General features: G+C 46.0%; 1 protein-coding gene across 2 annotated transcripts in view; it reads right to left on the bottom strand.

Moving 5' to 3' along the window:
- The window catches only part of LOC137518158 (macrophage mannose receptor 1-like), a 493,922-nt gene that overhangs the window by 189,539 nt on the left and 277,280 nt on the right, over positions 1-27,103 (bottom strand). For both annotated transcript variants that reach the window (XM_068235572.1, XM_068235573.1), the window contains exons 20-21: positions 20,763-20,905; positions 12,139-12,244 (exon numbers count right to left, since the gene is read on the bottom strand). In XM_068235572.1, the coding sequence (XP_068091673.1) occupies positions 12,139-12,244; positions 20,763-20,905 (249 nt within the window). The remainder of the gene's footprint in view (positions 1-12,138; positions 12,245-20,762; positions 20,906-27,103) is intronic.

The raw sequence follows: 27,103 nt of genomic DNA, 5'->3' as shown, positions 1-27,103 counted from the left end.
TAACTACCTGTTGTGTTGAGTGAACCCACCTCACTGCATCTAAGTACCTTTACTGTTCAGTGAACCCAGCTCACTGCATCCAACTACCTGTTGTGTTGAGTGAACCCACCTCACTGCATCTAAGTATCCTTTACTGTTCAGTGAACCCAGCTCACTGCATCTAACTACCTGTTGTGTTGAGTGAACCCACCTCACTGCATCTAAGTACCTTTATTGTTCAGAGAACCCGGCTCACTGCATCTAACTACCTGTTGTGTTGAGTGAACCCACCTCACTGCATCTAAGTACCTTTACTGTTCAGTGAACCCACCTCACTGCATCTAAGTACCTTTACTGTTCAGTGAACCCAGCTCACTGCATCTTACTACCTGTTGTGTTCAGTGAACCCAGCTCACTGCATCTAAGTACCTTTACTGTTCAGTGAACCCAGCTCACTGCATCTAACTACCTGTTGTGTTGAGTGAACCCACCTCACTGCATCTAAGTACCTTTACTGTTCAGTGAACCCAGCTCACTGCATCTTACTACCTGTTGTGTTCAGTGAACCCAGCTCACTGCATCTAACTACCTGTTGTGTTGAGTGCACCCACCTCATTGCATCTAAGTACCTTTATTGTTCAGTGAACCCAGCTCACTGCATCTAACTACCTGTTGTGTTGAGTGAACCCACCTCACTGCATCTAAGTACCTTTATTGTTTAGTGAACCCGGCTCACTGCATCTAACTACCTGTTGTGTTGAGTGAACCCACCTCACTGCATCTAAGTACCTTTACTGTTCAGTGAATCCAGCTCACTGCATCTAACTACCTGTTGTGTTGAGTGAACCCATCTCACTGCATCTAAGTACCTTTACTGTTCAGTGAACCCAGCTCACTGCATCCAACTACCTGTTGTGTTGAGTGAACCCACCTCACTGCATCTAAGTACCTTTACTGTTCAGTGAACCCAGCTCACTGCATCTAACTACCTGTTGTGTTGAGTGAACCCACCTCACTGCATCTAAGTACCTTTACTGTTCAGTGAACCCAGCTCACTGCATCCAACTACCTGTTGTGTTGAGTGAACCCACCTCACTGCATCTAAGTACCTTTACTGTTCAGTGAACCCAGCTTACTGCATCTAACTACCTGTTGTGTTGAGTGAACCCACCTCACTGCATCTAAGTACCTTTATTGTTTAGTGAACCCAGCTCACTGCATCTAACTACCTGTTGTGTTGAGTGAACCCACCTCACTGCATCTAAGTACCTTTATTGTTCAGTGAACCCAGCTCACTGCATCTAACTACCTGTTGTGTTGAGTGAACCCACCTCACTGCATCTAAGTACCTTTATTGTTCAGTGAACCCACCTCACTGCATCTAACTACCTGTTGTGTGAGTGAACCCACCTCACTGCATATACCTAGCATCCCCCCGAGATGGACAAAATGGACAAACTAGGTAGAGGAAGAGGTAGAGGCAGACCCAGAGGAAGGCCACCAGGCACCGGCAGGTCTGTGCGAGGTGGTGTTGCTGTGATTTCGTGCGGACCTGGCCCAAAATACAGTGCTCAGAAGAAGGCACGTGCCATCACTTTCCAAAATCGTGAGGAGGTGCTTGAGTATTTAACACAGAACACCTCATCTCCCGCAGCCACCAGCGCTACAACAAGCACCACATCCGCTGCATTTGACACTTCCCAGGAGTTATTTGGTGGTGGTGGTGAAATCACTGATACACAGCCACTACTGCAACAACAAGAAGAAGGCGCAGGTACACCACCTCATACGTCTGAGTTAGGTGGCGATAGTATGGACGTAACGTGTGAGGAGAGGGATGGTGAACCACCTGAAGTTGGTGCAGTTGAAAAGGTGTCTGAGGAAAGCTCAGCTGACCAGGAGGATTATGATGACGATTATACGGATACCACATATGTTCCCGGTAGAGAAGATGACCAGGGGAACAGTTCAGAGGAGGAGTCAGAGAGGAGTAGGAGGAGACGACTCCATGATAGAAGCAGAGGCAGCTCATCCTCAGAAACAGCTGGGGGCAGTGTCTGGCGCCATGTATCGCCAGCTATGGACAGCCAGCCAACATGCCCTTCAACGTCAGCTGCTGATGCCACCGTAGCGCCATCACCCCAGGGGGGCTCAGCGGTTTGGAAATTTTTTCACGTGTGTGTCTCAGATCGGAGCAAAGCCATCTGTTGTCTCTGCCAGCAAAAATTGAGCCGTGGAAAGGCCAACTCTCACGTAGGGACAAGTGCCTTACGAAGGCACCTGGAGAGAAGGCACAAACAGCTATGGCAAGAACACCTGAGGAAAAGCAGCACCCCTCAAAATACAAGCCACCCTCCTTCTCCTCTTCCTCCTTCAGGTGCATCGTCTTCATCCACTTTCTCCCTTGCACCTTCACAGCCACCCTCCTCCACACCGCCTCTTCCCTTGAGCGGTTCCTTCTCCTCTGCCCACAGCAGTACCCAGCTGTCCGTGAAGGAAGTATTTGAGCGTAAGAAGCAAATGTCTGCCAGTCACCCTCTTGCCTGGCGTCTGACAGCTGGCGTGGCGGAACTATTAGCTCGCCAGCTATTACCATACAAGCTGGTGGAGTCGGAGGCTTTCCGTAAGTTTGTGGCCATTGGTACACCGCAGTGGAAGATACCAGGCCGCAATTATTTTTCACAAAAGGCCATACCCAAACTGTACCGTGCAGTTGAGAGGCAAGTGGTGTCATCTCTGGCACACAGCGTTGGGTCAAGGGTCCACCTGACCACGGATGCCTGGTCTGCTAAGCACGGGCAGGGCCACTACATTACATACACAGCCCATTGGGTCAACCTGGTGACTGATGGCAGCAAGCAGGGAGTACGTGGCTGCACAGCGGACCGACTTGTCACACCTCCACGGCTTGCAGGCAGGCCTCCAGCCACCTCTTCTCCACCTGCTATCACCGCTTCGCTGTCGTCATCCTCCTCCTCCTCCTTGGCTGGTGCCGCGATCTCCTCTCCAGCTACACAGCCCCAGCACCCCAGGGCCTATGCTGCAAGCCCACTTACGACGGTGTCACGCAGTGTTAGACATGTCTTGCCTGAAAGCGGAGAGTCACACTGGAGCAGCTCTCCTGGCTGCTCTTAACAAACAGGTGGAGCAATGGCTGACCCCGCACAAGCTTGAGATCGGCAACGTGGTGTGTGACAACGGCAGCAATCTCATTGCTACGTTGAATTTGGGAAAGCTGACACACATACCCTGCATGGCACATGTGCTTAATCTGGTCGTGCAAAGATTTGTGTCCAAGTACCCAGGCTTAGAGGACGTCCTGAAGCAGGCCAGGAAGTTGTGTGGGCATTTCAGGCACTCTTACAAGGCCATGGCACGCTTTGCGGACATTCAGCGTAGAAACAACTTGCCGGTGAGACGCCTGATTTGCGATAGCCCGACTCGCTGGAATTCCACCCTGCTGATGTTCTCTCGCCTGCTAGACCAGGAGAAAGCCGTCACCCAGTACCTGTCTAATTACAGTACAAGGACACAATCTGGGAGGATGGGGATGTTGTGGCCCAACAACTGGACACTGATGCGAAATGCATGCAGGGTCATGGAGCCCTTTGAGGAGGTGACCAAACTGGTGAGTCGCGATGAGGGCACCATCAGCAACTTGATCCCCTACGCCTACTTCCTGGAGCGTGCCGTGCGTAGAGTGGTGGATACAGCTGTGGAGGAGCGTGAACAAGAACAGTTGCAGCAGGAGTCGTGGGAGCTACTTACATCTGAACCCGATGTTTCCACAACACCTGCGGCAGCACAGAGGGGGGAGGAGGAGGAGGAAGAAGAGGAGTCGTGTGGGGAAGGAGAGGAATCAGACTCTGATGATGGTGATGATGAGGAAGGTGTTTCTGTGGAGGAGGAAGAGGCGGCGGAAGGAGAACAACCGCGGCAGCCGTCACAGGGGGCTTCTGCTGCTCCACGTTCCCGTGGTATTGTTCGTGGCTGGGGGGAGGAAGAGGAGTTGCGTCCCGTCACTGAGGAAGAGCAAGAGGAGATGGAGAGTACGTCTGCATCCAGCTTTGTGCAGATGTCCTTTTTCATGCTGTCCAGCCTGTTGAGGGACCCCCGTATCAAAAAACTCAAGGCGAATGACCTGTACTGGGTGGCCACGCTACTAGACCCTCGGTACATTCACAAAGTGAATAGTTACCAACTCAACAGAAGGCGGAAAGGATGCAACACTTGCAGAACAAGCTGGCGATGATGCTTTACAATGCGTTTAAGGGTGATGTGGCTGCACAATGCAATCAAGGTACCACTGGCAGTAACCCTCCTCCTCCCAAGTCCATGCAGGCAAGGACAGGACGCTCCAGCGATCTCAGGGTGATGTCGGACATGCGGACGTTCTTTAGTCCAACTCCTCGCCATAGTCCTTCCGGATCCACCCTCCCCCAACGCCTGTACCGGCAGGTAGCCGACTACCTGGCCTTGAGTGTGGATGTAGACACTGCGAAAAGCGACGATGAACCCTTGGACTACTGGTTGCGCAGGCTTGACCTGTGGCCAGAGCTGTCCCAATTTGCCATACAACTTCTCTCTTGCCCTGCCGCAAGCGTCCTGTCAGAAAGCACCTTCAGTGCAGCTGGAGGCATAGTTACTGAGAAGAGAAGTCGCCTAAGTCACGACAGTGTTCAGTACCTGACCTTTATCAAAATGAATGAGGAATGGATCACAGAGGGCTACTGCACGACCGAAGACTAAGTCTGTCCCCACTCCCCACACACAGCATCTCTGCCTGCAGGCCGCTTGCCTTCTCCGCCACCACCAACAGGGTCCAGGACTCTAGGCCGATTCCTGATTTTTTAAGGCCGCTACACTCATTTTTCTGGTGCGTGTACATGCCTGCCTAATTTTTCTGGCTGCACTGCGGGCGGCTGCAACAAAAAAACAAAAGGCATGTACATGTGCCCATCCCCCTTCGTGATCATTACCTTGCCGCGGTGAAGGGGCTTGCGTATCACAATGAAGCAATGACCGCCGGCTATTTGAGTGTCTTGGGTGGGGGTGGCAGTGGCACACAAAAGATAATAAGGTCGTTGCTTCATTGTGGTCAGACCAAATTTGATCAGCTGGACAGTCACTGTTGTTCTATCATTGAGCTACCACAGCCCGGCGACCATATGAGCTTGAAAAACGCCACGGCCTACACTCTGGCCACGGTGCGCACCAGTCCAGCACGGCCGTCACTACGCAAACAGCCGTTTGCGGTGCGTTACACAGTGAGTTTGGTGTGTCAGTGTGAAGCAGAACTCTAATTACACTCCCTGATTGATGTATACCCATGCAAGATGTTTGAAAGCACTTTAGGCCTGCAATTTAGCATTCAATGTGATTTCTGCCCTTAAAACGCTGCTTTGCGTCAAATCCAGATTTTTCCCCGGGACTTTGGGCATGTATCCCACTCCGCCATGCCCCCCTCCAGGTGTTAGACCCCTTGAAACATCTTTTCCATCACTTTTGTGGCCAGCATAATTTTTTCTATTTTTCAAAGTTCGCATCCCAATTGAAGTCTATTGCGGTTCGCAAACTTTTACGCGAACCGAACCTTCCGCGAAGGTTCGCGAACGGGGTTCGCAAATCGAAAATCGGAGGTTTGCGACATCTCTAGTGACACGTGACAGTAAGACAGCAGAGGAGAAGACACTAGTGCACACTAACTGTCACACTGGCACTGCTCACAGCACAGCAGTTCTGTAGAAAGCTAACACAGTGGTACTACTACTCCAACAACTACTAGCACTGACTGCAGTACTACAGTACTAACTACACAGTAACACAGTAATCCTATTCCCTAATCCCTAAACCAACCTATACCTAAGGCTAATAGCTGGCCAGCAGGCAGCAGCTGGCCCGGTCTGTGCACAGCACACACACAGACACATAGCAGCTGCATGCAGCACACACTGACTGTCACACAAATGACATCAAGCTAATTAATGATTTAACAATAGTGTAGTGATAGCGAAGGGGTTAATCACTGAACAGCTTTCGGTTTATCACTGTGTACAACCCTTCCTAAGCTAGCAGCACTGGAGCACACACTAACTGTCACACTATGACATCAATCAAGCTAATTAACGATTTAACAATACTGTAGTGATAGTGAAGGGGTTAATCACTGAGCAGCTTATCACTGTGTACAGCCCTAGGCCAGCAGCACTGGAGTACACACTCTAACTGTCACACTAGTCTATGACATCAATCAAGCTAATTAACGATTTAACAATCGTGTAGTGATAGTAGTGAAGGGGTTAATCACTGAACAGCTTAGGTTTATCACTGTGTACAGCCCTTGGTAGGCCACCAGCACTGGAGCATGTCTCTCAGTGAGCATTCAGCAAGCTAACATGATATTTCTCAACATGGCAGCCCTCCTTATTATACAGGGGTACAATTCTTGTGGGAGAGTTGGCAGGCACTCGGGGAATGCTGTAAATGACTGGTATATGTCTCAACACACCCAGCGACACTATGTGCTCAAGACAGTAAGCAAAGTTCATGCAAAAATCTGAGAGGCAAGGAATGTCTGGCACTATAGTTTATTAGTGCAGCATCATGCAAAAACAACCGTATTGTGGCAGGTACAATTGAAAAATCAAACGTGCAGGTAACCTGGTATCAAAAATGGCATCACAATAACGTGTTAGCTGTACCGTTTTGCAGGGCAACTGCCGAGCTTCATCTGAGGTGTGCACACCTCAGATGAAGCTCGGCAGTTACCCTGCGAAACGGTCGTAAGGACCGTGCACCTATTGGCGCCCACACCTGCCACCTCCCCCACACCCAGGTACAGCTAACACGTTATTGTGATGCCATTTTTTTATTCCAGCTTACCTGCACGTTTGATTTTTCATTTGTACCTGCCACAATACGGTTGTTTTTGCATGATGCTGCACTAATCAACTATAGTGCCAGACATTCTTTGCCTCTCAGATTTTTTTATTATACAGGGGGGGGGGGGGGGGCTGGCCAGTGTTCCTTTCTGTGATTGGGTGCCAGGGCTTAGGCTGGGAGGCCTCTGATTGGCTCAATGAGGTCAGGTGGGGCTGGTCAAGGTTCCCCTCTGTGATTGGTTGCTAGGGCTTCTGCTGGGAGCCCTCTGAGTGGCTCCAGGATGTCATCTCCTTAGTTACAGTATTTCGGATCCGGATACACGCAATATCCGCGGATATCCGCAGTATGCGCCCAAATATCAGCAGATAGCTATCCGAATTTGGGCCCAGGTATCGGAAATCCGAATCCGGTCAGATAGCTGAAAAAAGTTTGGATATCCGCGTTACGCGGGTATCCGGAATCCGGATGGGCAACCCTGCAGGCCACTGCTGCTGTGCTGATACCACCTATATTTAACCCAAAACACAATTGCTGCGTAATTTTTTTTGAGGTGTCTGGGCTGAAAACTGTCATGTCCCAGTTGTGCAGTTGGACTTTGGACACAATGCACACCTGCTGCACGACTGCTGTCTGGAACCTAGTCCTCCTGATGTTAATTTACAGACTTTTTTTTTTGTATTTTAAAGAGACTCTGTAACAAAAATGTCATCCTTTTTTCTGCTATCCTACAAGTTCCTAAACCTATTCGAATGTGCTCTGGCTTACTGCAGCACTTTCTACTATCACTGTCTCTGTAATAAACCAACTTATCTTTCCCCTGTCGGATTTGTCGCCCAGTGTCTGGAAGGCTGCCAACTCTTCAGTGTTGTTGATCTGTTATGCACGCCCCCCCCCCCCCCCCTCCACGCCCCATCTATGCACACTCCCGTGTGTGTTATATAGATTAGGCAGCGTCTCTGCTCTCTTGTCAGTGAGAGAAGAGAGCTGCCTTTTACAAGCTGGATAAATCCTCCTCTGTTAGGTTGTGAAAGGAGCTGGCTGCCTTGGGCTGTCACATAATGAGGAATTACATACACCGGGCAGAGCTGTCTGCAGGAAGAAACAATCAGCCTGTCACTCTTCAGTGGATGAGAGCTGCAGGGGGAAGAAGGTAAACACACAAATGATCTGTATACAGCCTGCTTGTGTATAGATGTATTTTCTATGTGTGGACATACTGTACATCAACCTACTTCTGGTTTTGGTGGCCATTTTGTTTGTTTATAAACAAACTTTTTAAAACTGTTTTTGACTACTTTTAATGCGGTGGGGAGTGGCGCAATTGTGACAGAGGTGTATAGGAGATGTCCCCTAACGCACTGGTATGTTTACTTTTGTGCGATTTTAACAATACAGATTCTCTTTAACTCCCCACATAATCAATTAGTATTTCTCTTTAAAAAAAACATTATGCTACATGCCTCGTTTACCCTAAAAAACGTTTTGGAAGCAATTTAACCACTTTACCCCCGCCCGTACGAATTTTTCCGTCCCTTATTCCATCCTTTAACCCCCAGGGATGGAGAAATCCGTACTTTCCGCGCTCCCGCCGCTGCCCGCGCTCCCGCTCGTAAACAAGCCGCCGGCCGCTCGTAAACACGCCGCCCGCCACTCGCCGCCCGCCACTCGCCCGAAGATCAATGAACGGGAAAATCCATTCCCGTTCGTTGATCTAAGCCCCGCAATGATCGGCTGCTGCTCGGCTGAGCAGCGCGATCATTGTGAGAAATAACAAACTCCCAGCCTCTGTCTACTTCCTGCAAGCGTCCGGAAGGACGCTCTCAGGTCACATTAAACAAAAAGTTACTGTTGCCATCTTGTGGCCAAATAGTAAAACTACACCCTAAGCATTTTTTACACACAAATAAACTAGTTTTACACAAAAAATTAACTCCTTACCTCCCACACTCCCCATTTTTTTTTTTTTTTGTAATTAAAAAAAAATAAAAAAATTTACAATTAAAAAAATACATAAATAGTTACCTTAGGGACTGAACTTTTTAAATATTTATGTCAAGAGGGTATAACACTGTTACTTTATAAACTATGGGCTTGTAATTAGGGATGGACGCAAAACTGAAAAAAAATGCACCTTTATTTCCAATTAAAATATTGGCGCCAAACATTGTGATAGGGACATAATTTAAACGGTTTTATAACCGGGACAAATAGGCAAATACATTTAATGGGTTTTAATTACAGTAGCATGCATTATTTAAAAACTATAAAGGCCGAAAACTGAAAAATAATAAATTTTTCCCACATTTTTTCCTATTTTCCCATTAAAACACATTTAAAATAAAATTATTCTTGGCATAATGTCCCACCTAAAGAAAGCCTAATTGGTGGCGAAAAAAACAAGATATAGTTCATTTCATTGCGATAAGTAATAATAAAGTTATAGACGAATGAATGGAAGGAGCACTGAAAGGTGAAAATTGCTCTGGTGGTCAAGGGGTAAAACCCCTCAGTTGGGAAGTGGTTAAAGGCCACTTCCGGTTTTCTATCTGGATATCCGAATCCGACCCGATATCCCGGATAATGGGTTCGGATATCCGATTCTGTTCGGATACCAAAAAGTTTGGATTCGGATATCCGATCTGGATCCGGATATCTGGGTATCCGGATCCGAATCAATTCGGATTTTAAAAAGGGGTATCCAAGCCCCCCTGCTCCCAAATTCCCTGTTTGGTATTATTTGCCAAACGTTTACAAAATGATGACCAACCCACCAGGGTGACCTATGATTTTCAGGGTGGGGTTACTAACTGAGGTTCTCTCTAAATTATTGGATCTTAGGTTCACCCTTTCGCTGGCACCCTTTCCCTAGATAAACGCGCACATCTACTGCTAGTTTTGCCAGTGAACTGCCAGTGGCCTACTCGGTGGATCCAAGGAGCGCCCTGAGCGTCTATACGGGTAATGCATGGTGGCATTTCTGCACCCCTTAGCAGTGACAGGTATCTGTAAGCTGTGGGACGCCGCAGCAAGGACTGGCTTGAACCAGCTCCGCTTGAAAGGAGGTAATATCAGTATCTTATGAAGCAATCTGCAGACATGAGTAGCTGAGCGGATAGCCAGCAAAGTGTCATCTCCCTGTGCACTCCTAGTATGGGACTACTATAACCAGAATCTCCATCTAGGAGAGATAGCAACTTATGTTACAGCAAGGAGGTGCATAAGGCATTTTAAGATGAACAGAGTCAGCGGTTTTGATGGATTCTGACATGGAAACATATAGAAATGGCTAGCATTGATTACTGACCTGAGCTAGATTGGGTATTGGATATATGTGTTATGTTACACGGTTGCTGAATCCAGCCTTGAACTGGTCATTTAATTAGCAATTTATTGGAATGGAAATCCTTATTCCTCAAAAGAAGATGAGTTTATGTGCTATTGTTATAGTGTGAACCTGGCATTATGTTCTATGAGTGTGAGGTAACCCTAACCCTAACCCTTTTGATACAATAAAGTGAATTTTACAGTATATTAAGTGGCAGTCTACTAATTGAATATATGGTTACTATGACCTAACTTCTCCCTACTCTCACACAGAAACCTCCCCTAGTGGTGCCTAACCCTAAGACCCACCCCCCGGTGGTGTCTAACCCTAAGACCCACCTCCTGGTGGTGTCTAACCCTAAGACCCACCCCCTGGTGGTGTCTAACCCTAAGACCCACCTCCTAGTGGTGCCTGGCCCCAAGATCCCCTGGCCTGTGATGCCTAATCTTAACCCACCCTGGTGGTGCCTAACCTTAATCCCCCCTGGCGGTGCCTACAATCCTCCATGGTGATGCCCAATCTTCGCTGCATTTCATGTCAAGCATTTATGTTATTTTGAACTGATATAACTGAATTAACTGATATAATCAAATGAACTGTTATAACCTAATTTAGTCACCTGCTGATATAACCAATGTTGTAGCCACATTTATATAGCAAAAAAGTTTACGGCTATAAAAGGCAGCCTTTTATAGCCGAAAATAAAATTTTGTCTATAAAAGGGCACCTTTCTATAGCCACAAAAAATCTTGGCTATAACATCTTGGCCTTTTGTAGCCGAATCAATACTGTATATTTATATTATAATAATATTTATTATTTTTTATAATTAATATTTATATATAATAAATATTTATAACTAGTAAAAAGGCCCGCCCATTAAAAAACGGGCGCTAGGTCACAGCCGCTGCCCCCCGCAATGCGCGCACATACGCGTCCTGCTTGCTCGTTCCCTACCGCTGTCTGAAGTATATGCACACAGGGAGCTGCTTGCTTGGCAGTTGGAAAAAAACTGTTATTTCCCACAATGCAATGAGAACCTCTGTGAACCACACACAGCAAACTGTCAGATCCGGCCCTTTGTCGTAACTGCCCTGGCTGCGCACATGCTCAGTACAAAAAAGCCAAGGGACACACAACCATTCAGTTGATGACGCAGGGATACTTGAATTTTATTGTATAGGATAATTTATATTGTAAGCAGTTTTCTGCTGTCTATTTTTTTTTTCATATGTGCCAGAAGTAAATATGACGACCTGCAGGCTCACGGTGGAGCAAACAACATGAACAAATGACAAGGCAGGTGTAAATCATTTATTGATTTATCTTCTTCTCACTTTGAATTATTATTTTTTTTTTCCCCCACTACTATGTTTTTAGATCCTCTCTAAGTCAAAAAGAAATTGACAAATGGTGAGTATTGGTTAGGGCTTAGTTTTGAGAAAGCAGGTTTGGGTAAAGGGTGGGAGAGGACAGTATAGGCAATTAAGAATAGGAGTCCATCCCACAGATCAAGTATTGTTGTGGCTACAATTGTTATGAGTATGAAAATAATCAAGACCACACTTGTTTTATGACTCTTGAGAGATGGACAACCAGGCTGAGAGGGGTACCAAGGGGAGGTGAGGGGCAAGGGAAGAGATATGAACATGGGGAAGTGGCAAGTTTTGGTAGGGACCCCCATGTATTTGTACCTCTGCACAGCTCTAAACAAACGGTACTACACAACGTACTGTAGATGAAATAGTGCTAGCACCAACACGTCTTGTGCTGAAACCACATGTAGCCCCAGTTTCACCACATAGAGTGTTGCAAGGTCATACCCAACAGCCAATCCAGGCTAGGTTTGCTGTGTCACTCATGCTTTCAACAATCATTAGCCTGCAGAACCTTGCATAGAATGATGAAATAAAACATAGACAAGAAAGTAGCAACTGACTTTAGCTTTATACCTTGTGTCAAATCATCATGTATGCTGGCAAGATTGCTTCCTTGATTCACACATGCTGCCCTCGCAGACTGCCAGTCTTTCCTTCCTTCGCCATAGAATCTGTAACACTTCAATAGATAGTGTGTCAGTTAACCTGTTATGTGAAAGTGCCAAGTTGATCTCAATAAACTAGCTCCGATACAATATTGTCAGGGCGGCACTACCATACAGGCAAAGGGGGCAATTGCCCCAGGGCGCCAGCATTCATGGTTGTTAGTTAGGGGCACCTATGACTGCTATACTGGAGGGGGGGTGTCAGGGGGGCCCCAGGTTACTTTTTGCCACGGGCCCCATTGTAGCTAGAATCTACCCTGAATATTGTATCATACAGTACAATCGTATTTATAATCAAAGACATAAACTTTTTAGATCATGTATATATACAGAGTGAAAATAGGATCATATTAATTTATAGTTTTTTAATGCCGGTTTCAGGAAACTTGCAGGAAATTTTTGTGAAATATCCCTAGAGGCTAATTATTCTGGCTTGCATGGAAATGTTGTGGAAATTGCATGTCATCTGGAACTGGGACAGATACACTTCCTTCTGATTTGGATTAGTTCAGTTCCAAGCTGTAGGCAATTTACATTACATTTGCATAAAAACTGAATTTTTTTTGCATCTCATTAGCCATCTCTATTCCCAATCCAACTCTGGCCCTTCAACCTAACCTGCTTGTGGCTCACTATCTGCTCTATGTCCAGCCCCCTTTCCTCCATAACTTTATTTATAAAGCTCTAACATGTTACACAGCGCTGTACACTAATAGGGGAGACATTACAACTAGGGATAGTCGGAAATGCCGATTTCTGATTTTGCAGAAATTCCGATTTCCGTCAATGCCAATTCCGCGCATGCGCAGACCTGTCACGCCGGCCACCGTGATGACGCGAAGCGGCCGGCATGATGACGCCATGCGTCATTAACCAGGAAGAACCAGCCCGACACCCGGCCCAGGTGTCGCCGGTAATGGGGGCTGTCAGAGGCACAAGGAGAGGAGCCAGGAGGACGCCAGGGGACCTCGCCACCCTACGGTGAGCTGGAAGAAGCCCCAGGTAAGTGTACTCTTTTAATTTCAGACAGGCACTGCTCGGGGTCCCTTTAAAGGGAATCTAAAGCAAAAATAAACTTATGAGATAATGAATTGTATGTGCAGTACTGCTAAGAAATTGAAAATTTAAAGCAAAGAAACAAGTCATATATTGTTTCCAGTACAGGAAGAGTTAAGAAACTTCAGTTGTTATCTATGCAAAAGAGCTTCTCTGAGGTCTCCGACCCAGCTTGGGTAGACTACAATGCTGTTTTCTGGAGCACTTATACATCAAAGGAACAATGACAGACAACTTCAGATAAGGTTTTTTACTGCAGAAAAGTTCAAGGTGTCATTAGCTCTGAAAACAACACTCTGTATTTTAAGCTATAAAACAGAGCAAACTGCAAATATGACAATATGATGCAATGCTTTAAAAAATATAGCTGAAAATAAAATTGTGAGACTCTTTCCTTTGCTATTAATGTTCTATTTCTTATCCATACTCTTTCCTTTGCTATTAATGTTCTATTTCTTATCCATACTATGGCTCTGTAATAATTAACAAGCTGACACATCATTGCATTCCAGTGGTTCTGGAGGTGTGTTTAACTTCCAAGGGCAGCAATGGTTAATTTGCATATATTCAGCAGTGATGCACTGGGAGACATCTCAAGCTTACTCCAACCTGAATTATCGCAAATTCTTTCTGTTTTAAGAAAGCAAACTTTTGTTTTCCATGCATTTTAGTAAGGGGACTTTTAGGACCATTGTGGCCCCTAGCACACCCCAATGAGTTCTGGTTCACCATGAGCTTGCTGGTTAGTCTGTACCTTATCCATACTACACATACAATTCATTATATCATAATTTATTTATTTTTTCTCGCTTCAGTGTCGCCATAAAACAAACCTAAACTGAGTGTTCCACTATGGTCTAGATATCTAAAAAAAAAAAAAAAAAATGTTATTTAACCTCCTGAGCGATAATCCCGAGCTGAGCTCGGGGTATGTCGCGCAGGAGGAGTTCTCAGGCCCTGCTGGGCCGATTTGCATAATTTTTTTTTGTTACACGCAGCTAGCACTTTGCTAGCTGCGTGTAACTTTCAATCGCCGCCGCCGCTCGCCGCCGATCCGCCGCTACCCGCCGTGCCGCGCAGCCCCCCCCCCCCGCCCCGACCCCTTGCGCAGCCTGGCCAATCAGTGCCAGGCAGCGTTAAGGGGTGGATCGGGACTCCCTCTGACGTCACGACGTCCATGACGTCGGAGACGTCATCCCGCCCCGTCGCCATGGCGACCGGGGAAGCCCAGCAGGAAATCCCGTTCTGAACGGGATTTCCTGCTTACTCCGATCGCCGAAGGGTGGGAGGATGCCGCTGTGCGGCTATCATGTAGCGAGCCCTGGGCTCGCTACATGATTTAAAAAAAAAAAAAAAAAAAAAAGTGCTGCGCCCCCTCCTGGGTGATATAATTGTATCGCCCAGAGGGTTAATAGAGTTCCAGGTGTGCCAAGAATAGTATGGTGGAAAATGTCCTTGTCAAGGAAACTCACCAACAAATATGGTTTGCAAATGTGTCTCGGAATTCAGGCATACTTTGATCCAGCACTTCCTGCCAAGTACCCTGATGGTTTACCTAAGCCAAGCCCTAACTTGGCCTTTCAAAACAACATCTAAGATTACCCACTTTCCCAACTTATCAGTAACTCTAGCCTGGCTTAATATTTTCACCAGACACTAATAACTCTAGCCTAACCATTACCTAATTCCAGGTGGAAAAGAACCACTAGACATCTACTGTAAGGGAACAAGCACCAGTAAACTGCTCCACCAAGAATTTTAGACTTTGGTTGCATGAAAATTGCTAAACAAAAAGGCCCTGGGATGTGGTTTTAAATATAAATGCCATAAACGAAGGAACCCATTTTTATCTGAGAAACAGGAAAAATGGTTGACTTGAGTATAATCAGAGGGGCACTGTTACAATGGCCCAGTTATTGTTGCTTTCCCCATTATAGCGATGTTTATATGGATTCTGCTTAGACAGTTTCTGCCAACACACCGGTACCCCCACCAAACTGATCCCACTGCCAGTCTGGTTCACCACCTTCACCCGAAGCCTTGACAAACGGATCCTTTGCCCAGTTCCCCTAACCACTCTAGTTTCCTCCACCCCCTGCTGGTCCCACAATAATTGGTCTTCCACAACATGTACAGTATTGTGGGGTGCTTGGTATAACCACCATTGTTAAGTACAGCTGTTTGGCCTCCAGTCTCAAATGCTGCTGTCCTCGTGGTTATGTCACATCTCAACAATGCTATGAATGCCAGAGGATATAGTCGCAGATGTTGTACAGAAACAAGTCGCAGCTGAGCAACGACTTGAAGTCTGACTGCTGGAGCTAGGAGACAGTGTTTCTGAATTCTTGCCAAAGTCATTTTTGATTCTGAGATTTTTTTTGCAGAAATAGCTTGTAATAGCTTGTGAAAAATTGCTATTTTTACAGCGAAAATGTGAGCACAAAAAATAACAAAATGTATTTTCGATGACATTTTTGCTCAAAAATCGAATTTAACATTATTTTTGTGAAAATTAATGGAAAAAAAATATTCAGTTTTTAGAAGTAGAACAGCACCTTGGCAATCCTCACCGGGTGTGCAAGGACCCACCCCTTGTTCCAACAGAGTTAAAGTAGCTCTTGTATAATGGCTATGCTGAGCGGCTTGTAAAAGGGCACTTAACCCGAAACAGTGGGCTGTGGCTGTTACACAGCATTTTATGGATCTTCAATAAAAGTTGGAATTTTATCTGGAAGTTGTGCAGACCCCTATCTTCTACACGGGGAAAGAATATTGGCATTTTTGCTCATTACTGCTAGGAGAGGTACCAAGATCCCCCCACACACACTGGTGGTTACGCACCCACTCTCCATGTGGTGGGTCGAAAGGGTGGATTTATTATATTATAAACTAATATACTGTTTATCAGTATCATTTTAGGGCAACAAAAGGAATATCTAAGCTTTCTAAGTTTATGTTGAAGGCATCATGTTATGTAAACTGTTGAGACCCACTGTAATTGGATTTTGTGGAATAATTATTAACCACTTGCCGGCCGCCCACAGCCGATGGGCGACGGCAAGAGCTGGGCCCAAACGTCCACAATACACCCATCGGCGGCGGGCGTAGTTATGCGGCGATCGCGTCATTCGTGACGCGATCAGCCGCTGGCGACAGGCTCTGCCCCCCTTGCGCAGTAACTAGCTGCCCGATCGCCGCATGGAAATTGTATAATACGCTTTGTAATGTATACAAAGCGTATTATACAGGCTGCCTCCTGCTCTGGTGGTCCAAGTGATCGAGGGACCACCAGGGCAGGCTGCAGCCCTCCAGGTAAGCACCCATGCACACTGATCTGCCCCCCCTTCCCTCTGATCACCCACAGCACTCCTCAGACCCCCCCCCTGCCCACCCCTCAGACCCCTGTTTACACCCAATCACCCCCCTAATCACCCATCAATCACTCCCTGTCACTATCTGTCAGCACTATTTTTTTATTAGTCCCTAAACTTTCCCCTGGGGGCTCCTGATCACCCCCCCACACTCTCAGATCCTCCCCAGACCCCCCCCCCCTGTGTACTGTATACATCTATCCTCCCCTGTAATCACCTGTCAATCACCTGTCAATCACCCGTCAATCACCTGTCAATCACCACCTGTCACTGCCACCTATCAGATCAGACCCTAACCTGCCTCTTACGGGCATCTGATCACCCACCCACACCATCAGATCGCCCGCAGACCCACCCTCAGATCACCTCCAAAGTGCATTGTTTACATCTGTTCTGCCATCTAATCACCCACTGATCACCCATCAATCACCCATCAATCACCCCCTGTCACCACCTGTCACTACTACCCATCAGATCCGACCCCTACCTGCCTCTAGGGCACCCAATCACCCTCAGAACGACCTCAGACCCCCCCCCCCCAGACCTCCCCACCCTGTGTACTGTATACATCTATTCTCCCCTGTAATCACCCGTCAATCACCTGTCAATCACCCCGTCACCACCTGTCACTGCCTCCCATCAGATCAGACCCTAACCTGCCTCTTACGGGCATCTGATCACCCACACCATCAGATCGCCCGCAGACCCACCCTCAGATCACCTCCAAAGTGCATTGTTTACATCTGTTCTGCCATCTAATCACCCACTGATTACCCATTAATCACCCATCAATCACCCCCTGTCACCACCTGTCACTGCTACCCATCAGAACCAAACCCTATCTGCCCCTAGGGCACCCAATCACCCTCAGAATGACCTCAGACCCCCCCCCCCCCAGACCTCCCCCCCGTGTACTGTATACATCTATTCTCACCTGTAATCACCTGTCAATCACCCGTCAATCACCCCATCACCACCTGTCACTGCCTCCCATCAGATCAGACCCTAACCTGCCTCTAACGGCATCTAATCACCCACCCACACCATCAGATTGCCCGCAGACCCACACTCAGATCACCTCCAAAGTGCATGGTTTACATCTGTTCTGCCATCTGATCACCCATCAATCACCCATCAATCACCCCTGTCACCACCTGTCACTGCTACCCATCAGATCAGACCCCTATCTGCCCCTAGGGCACCCAATCACCCGCCCACACCCTCAGAATGACCTCAGACCTCCCCAGACCCCCCCCCCCCCCTGTGTACTGTATACATCTATTCTCCCCTGTAATCACCTATCAATCACCCGTCAATCACCCGTCAATCACCCCGTCACCACCTGTCACTGCCACCCATCAGATCAGACCCTAACCTGCCTCTTACGGGCATCTGATCATCCACCCACACCATCAGATCGCCCGCAGACCCACCCTCAGATCACCTCCAAAGTGCATTGTTTACATCTGTTCTGCCATCTAATCACCCACTGATCACCCATCAATCACCCCCTGTCACCACCTGTCACTGCTACCCATCAGATCAGACCCTAATCTGCCCCTTGGGCACCCAATCACCCGCCCACACCCTCAGAACGCCCTCAGACCCCAGCCCTGATCACTTCGCAAGTGCATTGCTTGCATCTACTCCCCCCTCTAATCACACCTTGAGACACCCATCAATCACCTCCTGTCACCACCTGTCACCCCCTAGCACACCTACCCATCAGATCAGGCCCTAATTTGCCCCATGTAGGCTCCTGATCACTCGGCCAAACCCTCAGATCCCCCTCAGACCCCCTTCCGATCACCTCCCCAGTGCATTGATTGCATCTATTTTCCCCTCTAATCACCCCCCCAAGACACCCATCAATCACATGCCCATGTTCTCTGCTGCCATGTCCAGGTCACGATTTGAGAACATCCTGCGATTCCTGCACTTCAGTGCCAATACAACCTGTCATCTAAGAGGCCACCCTGCTTATGACAAGTTCCTCAAAATTTGCCCCCTCATAGACCACCTGTCATCAAAATTTGCAGATGCTTATACCCCTGAACAGTCATTTTGAGGCATTTGGTTTCCAGACTGCTCACGGTTTTGGGCCCCTAAAATGCCAGGACAGTACAGGAACCCCACAAGTGACCCCATTTTAGAAAAAAAACACCCCAAGGTATTCCGTTAGGTGTATGACGAGTTCATAGAAGATTTTATTTTTTGTCAAAAGTTAGCAGAAATTGATTTTTATTGTTTTTTTTCACAAAGTGTCATTTTCCACTAACTTGTGACACAAAATAAAATCTTCTATGAACTCACTATACACCTAACGGAATACCTTGGGGTGTCTTCTTTCTAAAATGGGGTCACTTGTGGGGTTCCTATACTGCCCTGGCATTTTAGGGGCCCTAAACCGTGAGGAGTAGTCTAGGAACCAAATGCCTCAAAATGACCTGTGAATAGGACGTTGGGCCCCTTAGCGCACCTAGGCTGCAAAAAAAGTGTCACACATGTGGTATCGCCGTACTCAGGAGAAGTAGTATAATGTGTTTTGGGGTGTATTTTTACACATACCCATGCTGGGTGGGAGAAATCCCACCCAGCATGGGTATATGTACAAAATACACCACAAAACACATTATACTACTTCTCCTGAGTATGGCGGTACCACATGTGTGGCACTTTTTTGCACCCTAACTGCGCTAAGGGGTCCAAAGTCCAATGAGTACCATGGGGTGTCTTCTTTCTACAATGGGGTCACTTGTGGGGTTCCTATACTGCCCTGGCATTTTAGGGGCCCTAAACCGTGAGGAGAAGTCTTGAAACCAAATGTCTCAAAATGACCTGTGAAATCCTAAAGGTACTCATTGGACTTTGGGCCCCTTAGCGCAGTTAAGGTGCAAAAAAGTGCCACACATGTGGTATCGCTGTACTCAGGAGAAGTAGTATAATGTGTTTTGGGGTGTATTTTTACACAGACCCATGCTGGGTGGGAGAAATCTCTCTGTAAATGGACAATTGTGTGTAAAAAAAATCAAAACACTGTCATTTACAGAGATATTTCTCCCACCCAGCATGGGTATGTGTAAAAATACACCACAAAACACATTATACTACTTCTCCTGAGTACGGCAATACTACATGTGTGGCACTTTTTTGCAGCCTAACTGCGCTAAGGGGCCTAAAGTCCAATGATCACCTTTAGGCTTTACAGGGGTGCTTACAATTTAGCACCCCCAAAATGCCAGGACAGTAAACACACCCCACAAATGACACCATTTTGGAAAGTAGACACTTCAAGGTATTCAGAGAGGGGCATGGTGAGTCTGTGGCTGATTTCATTTTTTTTTTGTCACAAGTTAGCAGAAATGGAAACTTTTTTTTTTGTCTCAAAGTGTCATTTTCCGCTAACTTGTAACAAAAAATAAAATCTTCTATGAACTCACCATGCTTCTCAGTGAATACTTTGGGATGTCTTCTTTCCAAAATGGGGTGATTTGGGGGGTATTTATACTATCCTGGAATTTTAGCACCTCATGAAACCTGTCAGGTGCTCTGAAAAGTCAGAGATGCTTCAAAATGGGAAAATTCACTTTTTGGCACCATAGTTTGTAAACGCTATAACTTTTACCCAAACCAATAAATATACACTGAATGGTTTTTTTTTATCAAAGACATGTAGCACAATAAATTTGGACAAAAATGTATACATAAATTTTACTTTATTTGACAAATGTTATCACAGAAAGTTAAAAAAATCATTTTTTTGACAAAATTCATGTCTTTTTTGATGAATATAATAAAAACTAAAACTCACAGCAGCAATCAAATAGCACCAAAAGAAAGCTGTTTTAGTGAAAAGAAAAGGAGGTAAAGTTCATGTAGATAGTAGGTTGTATGACCGAGCAATAAACTGTTAAAGCTGCAGTGGTCGGAATGGAAAAAAAGGCTCTGGTCCTTAAGGGGCAAAAAGACTGTGGTCCTTAAGTGGTTAAGGGGAGTGGAACAGTGGACCTCCAGGGTCCCACCATAAGCAGTCATTGGCATCTGTTAAAATTACTGGAATCCCTGCTCTGCAACCACTGCAAAATTGCATTGTCATTCAGCTTACCTTATTCCTAAATGCCAGCCATTTTAGTGGACATCCACCAGGTGGAGCCGGAGCTGTGGGAGCAGCTGTTACGCTGATATCATTGGTTTTCCTTTCACAAATAAAACCGTTTTGGTCGCCACAGTTTATGTCATACCACAATCCTGAAATGTAAATATAGCAACAAGTTATTTATTCAGTATATAAACAATAAAACAAGCCAGACAGAACCCAATGCAACACTAGTGGACCCCTGGCTACTTGTTATGACCCACCGTCTGGGTTACGCTTCTTCTCTGTCTCCTTGTACTGATGTACACAGGTATTCCGGGATATTATTATCATTATTTATTGTATTTATTAAGCGCCAACATATTGCGCAGTGCTTGGACAATAAATACATACAATGATACAAAGGATGACAAATGTAACAAGGTTATAAAACATAGGACACAGCTATACAAAGCAAACAGAGTACAAAATACATGATCATGTGATTTGGTGCTGATTGGGTAGGCCCAGTAATACAAGTATGAGGCAGCCATAGGAAAAGAGCATACGATCATGTAGAATACACTAGGGAAGGGAGGACCCTGCCAAAGGTTTACAATCTAAGGGGATATCCAAAAATGATAAACTGAACTCCTTTCTATTTTAATATTTTTATTATCACAGCAGATTAGTAGGTTAACAGGAAAAATCCATTTTGATAGAAAGAAATCTATGAGGCAACACCAATCCCTGTAAGCAAGTGTTGGCCTTACCTCCAAAACATTTCACATGAACATTGCGAACCGTACGTGAATTTTACTGCGAAAATTTGCAAAGTAAACATTGGTGGTGAACTTTGCTGCTAAATTTTGTGTTGATCCTATTGATATCACGCTGGTGCGTGATGAGATAGCGTTTAGGTATGTGAGGTAGCGTACAAGTAAATACAACAATAGTACAAAGCGTAGAGATATCTAGGTGCAAAGTAGTTAAGCTAAGTCGTAGTCAAATATTCGAGCAGGGTCATACACGTAATCAGATGTCAGTCGTATTGCAAGGATCAGGCAGTAACAGAGTCAGGGACAGGCCGAGTCGGTAACGTAAATCAGAGGGCAGCGGTACAGAAGGACTAGACAGGAGCGAGGTCAGGAGGCAAGCGAGAAGTTGGTACACAGAAAATATACAATATGATGTTATAATAATAATACAAAAATAACAAAGACTGACTAACTGGAGTACATATACTGTATATTGTGCGTCTACTCAATATATCAATGTAGCTCAGAGAAGCTAGCTAGACCTAGAACCAGCAAACTGATTAGTATCAAGGTCAGCGAGCACTGAATGCTCTGGCCTTAAATACAAATATACTCAACCAGTAGCCACTTCCATTTGGTGATGTCAGTGACATAACCTGCAGTCATCCTAAATCCTCCTCCTGAGCCTATCACTCGAACTCGTGCGCGACCCAAAGGTCGCATGATGCACGCGTGAGTCAGAAGACACTGCCGGAGGGACGCCGTGGATGCCGCCAGAATACTCCAGCGCAGAAGCCCCGCCGCTCCCCTGGACCACGCCGGAGACGCTGCGGACCTGCCGCTGGAAGGTAAGCGTATTACATTACCACCCCCCCCCCCCTCCCTTTGAGGAGTGGTCTCTGAACACTCTCCTCCCGGCTTATCAGGAAATTCCAGATGAAAATCCTGAATTAACAGATCAGCATGGATCTGACGGGCTGGAACCCAACACCTTTCCTCCGGCTCATACCCTTTCCAATCCACCAAGTATTGTATAGAACCACAAACTTTCCTGGAGTCCAAAATTTTCTTAATTTCATATTCGGGTTCACCATCCACCTCTATTGGCGGAGGAGGGGCTGAAGATGAAATTGTGTTGGCTGCTGGTTTTAGGAGAGAGACATGAAATGAATTGACTCCTTGATAGACTGAGGTAATGTCACCCTGTAAACCACATCATTAATCTTCTCCTGAATGGGATAAGGACCAATAAGCCTAGGACCCAATTTCACAGAGGGTTGATGTAATGGAATTTTCCAGGTGGAAACCCACACAAGATCCCCTGGGGAAAATTCAAACTCAGGTGAACGTCTGACATGAACATATTTTTTCTGTCGAGAGACAGCATTCTGTAAATTTTGTTGCACCTGAGGCCAAATCTGTTGATTGTGAGTACTCCACTCCTCTAAAGCTGGAAGAGGAGAAGGAGACAATGGGAAACAGGTAAACTTGGGATTCTGACCAGTGACAACCCAAAATGGTGATCATTTGGTAGATGAACTGGGGAGGATGTTGAATGCAAATTCAGCAAACGGTAAATATTCCAACCACGACTCCTGACAGTCTGAAGCAAAACAGCGGAGATACTGCTGCAGGGACTGGTTGGTTCTCTCTGTTTGCCCGTTGGTTTCTGGGTGAAACCCTGAGGAAAAAGAGAGTTTGATACCCAAGAGCTCATTGAAAGCACGCCAAAAGCGTGACACAAACTGGCAGGGCCGGATTTCTGGAAAGGCCACAAAGGCCACGGCCTAGGGCAGTAAAAAATCAGAAGGATAAAAGGGCGGCAGGACCTGAGAGAGATAAGAGGATGCATGTCAAAATAAATCATTTCTCCTGCTCCGAAGCCGCCCTGCTTTACTGCACACACAGTCAGAATTCCAGAGCTCTGTGTATTTTCCTTACTTCTTGGTGTGCGATGAGACAGTGCTATCTCCTGAACATACATACTTCAGTTTAATGCCAGGGGTGTAGGGAAACATGGATCGCCAAGTGCTTGCTGTGCAGTCTGTGACCCTGGTTGTAGACACAATTTCTGATCCAGTAAGGTAAACATTTTAACAGAATTATTTCCACTTTACAACTCAAGCTGGGCTAAACAGTGTATTGCTGGCCAGACTCTATTAATGATTTGAGCCATTCCTTCTCTCTCCCCCTGGACTGTAAATCTTAAACAGAAAGATAAGGTTTTGTTTTCCCTTACAGAGATTTATGGCAGCCCCTTCTAAACTAAATCTTAACCCCTTGCTGGCTCATTTTAAAGGCAGCACTACTGCAGTAGTATGAGATAGACAACTTCTCTATAATTATAATTGCAAATGTACTGTTGTATACTTTTGTATTGTTAATTTCTGTTTTGTATACCAAAAGTAATAACATATACTAAAAATAAAAAATATATATATTTGTATCGTGTTGGCAAAAAATCTGTGAAAGAATCAGTACAATAAATAATATAAAATAAATGCAACAGATCTGTGATTACAGAAGAGCAGTGAGGGAGATGAACTGTTCTGCTACTTCATGCCTGGTACACACCATGCAATTTCCCATGAGATAGACCAGCCGAATCGATTATTTCTGACAGGTCCAATCTGATTTCTGATCATTTTTCTAATCGACTTTGTGTAAGTGATCGGAAAATCGATTCAACCCATCTATCTGGTGCATACCAGGCATTAGGGGCTCACTGCTCTGACAGGAAAAACAATCATTCATCATATTTCATAGAGAAAACATTCATACGTATACACGAGCCACTAAAACAGGCATTTCCTCTTAGGTGCAGCACTACCGACCAAACCGAAATTTATTTACAGAAAGGCAGATAATTTGCAGAGGCAATTGGTTCGAACTTATATTGAGGGCCCAGAAGTTAGGAATAGGACTGATGCATGGGGCCAGGTAGGTTTTTACCCATGTGGACACTGTACCACGTGCGAAAGGGCACAGGGGGTTAGAAATAGAGTTGTGACAAGCACAATGACCGGCAAAAGCCATAAGGTTCGGGAGTTTATCCACTGCTGCAGTTCGCATGTGGTTTACCTGTTAGGGTGCCCATGCGGACTGCAGTATGTTGGCAGAACAAAAAGAACATTAAAGGCACGGGTTGGTGAACACATTAATAATATATTGAAGGGCTTCCAGGGGCACAGTGTGTCAAAACATTTTGAGGAGGCACATGCTAGGGACCCCAGCCTCCTAACATTTCAAGGAATACAAAAGCTAACCACTAAATGGAGGGGGTGTCATAAAGTCAGAGAGATTTCCAAATTGGAGACGCGGTGGATATATGAGCTTAAAACTATGAAACCTGGGGGGTTGAATGTAGAATTGGACATTAATTGCTTTATATCTGATGATTAATATTATGGGGATAGGGAGGATTGATATTATTACGTTTTTGTGTGTTGGTGGCACTGTGTTAAGGTGGGCACACCAGCACCAATTTGCTACAGATGAGCATAGGGGTACCTGTGTGGGTAGATGGTAATTTCCCTCTTTTTTGAGTGGTTTGTATATATATATATATATATATTTCACACAGGGGGGTTGTAGGTTATCCAAAATAGAGGTTTTTTTTACCAAGATTGCACAGTATGGTAGAATAAGGCCATATATACTTTGCGACCATGATATGGTTTTAAGCCACATTTAATTTATCTTTTTTGTGCTAGCAGTGATAGGATGCAAGATGGGGCCATTTAAGAATATATACAAAAGAGAAAACAAAGTTAGGTTAGGAAATAATGAAGTAACATGCATCTAACCTAACAGAAAGTGTATTAAGAGTTATATATTTATATTTATTTCCCAATGTATGCTGTAACCTGGTGTGTGAACGCGGGTAGCATATATTGGCTGAAATTGCCTTTTTGAAGCGTTTTTGGAGCGGTTAAGGGTATAATCTTGGCGTTGGGTCGGGGGTGGTACTCAGCGCTACACGGAATGGCGCTTTGATGTGGCCAGTGGACCTGGGAAGAGATGTTACGTAAAGAGTTTTTTCCGCATCATTACGGAAGATCATGGGTGGTTACTATATGGGTTGGTTGGTCTAGAGAGAAGGGGTGGGATGAAAGCGGGGAAAGGTGAAATGGCTGATTATGACCAATAGCGTAAGCTGGTGGGCGGCACCTTAACACGTGAACAGAAGGGAAGCAAACTGTGTATAAATAGCGTCTCCTCCGTAGCTGGGTCATGCCCCTGATGAGTCATTCTATGACGAAACTAGTTGGGCGGAGCCTAGACACGGAAGGAGACGCCAGACCATGTGGATTTTATTGATATACGCATTTTTATCTGCAACACTGTGAGTGCAATTTTAAATATTTTTATGAGAAAATAAAACAGTATTACGCTATGCCAGTGTTTGTTTGAGCCTAAGGTGCTGCTGTTTAATGGTAGTGTTGGGCGAACAGTGTTCGCCACTGTTCGGGTTCTGCAGAACATCACCCTGTTCGGGTGATGTTCGAGTTCGGCCGAACACCTGACGGTGCTCGGCCAAACCGTTCGGCCACATGGCCGAACTAAGAGCGCATGGCCGAACGTTTCCCGAACGTTCGGCTAGCGCTGTGATTGGCCGAACGGGTCACGTGGTTCGGGCCCGAACGCGCTCTGATTGGCCGAACGGTCACGTGGTTCGGGTAAATAAATACCCGAACCACGTCATATCTCCTCCATTTGTCTGTGGGTTTAGCTTTGGGTAGGCAGGCAGGGTAGTTCGCTCTCCAGCCACGCTAGCCAGGGTCCCCCCCAGTCATTGTGTGTCGCTGCTGGGAACAGTAGTACACCGCTCGCTCAGCCACACTATATATAGCATTGTTTACTGCCACTGTGTACCTCGCTCAGCCACGCTATATATAGCATTGTGTTTTCTGACACTCTGTGTACACGGCTTAGCCTGGCTATATAGCATTGTGTGTACTGCCACTGTGCACCTCGCTCAGCCACGCTATATATAGCATTGTGTTTTCTGACACTCTGTGTACACGGCTTAGCCTGACTATATAGCATTGTGTGTACTGCCACTGTGTACCTCGCTCAGCCACGCTATATATAGCATTGTGTTTACTGCCACTCTGTGTACACGGCTCAGCCAGACTATATAGCATTGTGTGTACTGCCACTGTGCACCTCGCTCAGCCACGCTATATATAGCATTGTGTTTTCTGACACTCTGTGTACACGGTTTAGCCTGACTATATAGCATTGTGTGTACTGCCACTGTGCACCTCGCTCAGCCACGCTATATATAGCATTGTGTTTACTGCCGCTCTGTGTACACCGCTCAGCCAGACTATATACCATTGTTTACTGACACTCTGTGTACACCGCTCAGCCAGACTATATACCATTGTTTACTGACACTCTGTGTACACGGCTCAGCCTGACTATATAGCATTGTGTGTACTGCCACTGTGTACCTCGCTCAGCCACGCTATATATAGCATTGTTTACTGACACTCTGTGTACACGGCTGAGCCAGACTATATAGCATTGTGTGTACTTCCACTCTGTGTACACCGCTCAGCCAGACTATATAGCATTGTGTGTACTGCCACTGTGTACCTCGCTCAG

Source organism: Hyperolius riggenbachi, chromosome 5, assembly GCF_040937935.1.
Source record: "Hyperolius riggenbachi isolate aHypRig1 chromosome 5, aHypRig1.pri, whole genome shotgun sequence".
Classification (NCBI taxonomy): domain Eukaryota; kingdom Metazoa; phylum Chordata; class Amphibia; order Anura; family Hyperoliidae; genus Hyperolius; species Hyperolius riggenbachi.
Note: the sequence above shows the minus strand (reverse complement) of the source record. Positions and strands in the feature narration are given on the sequence as shown.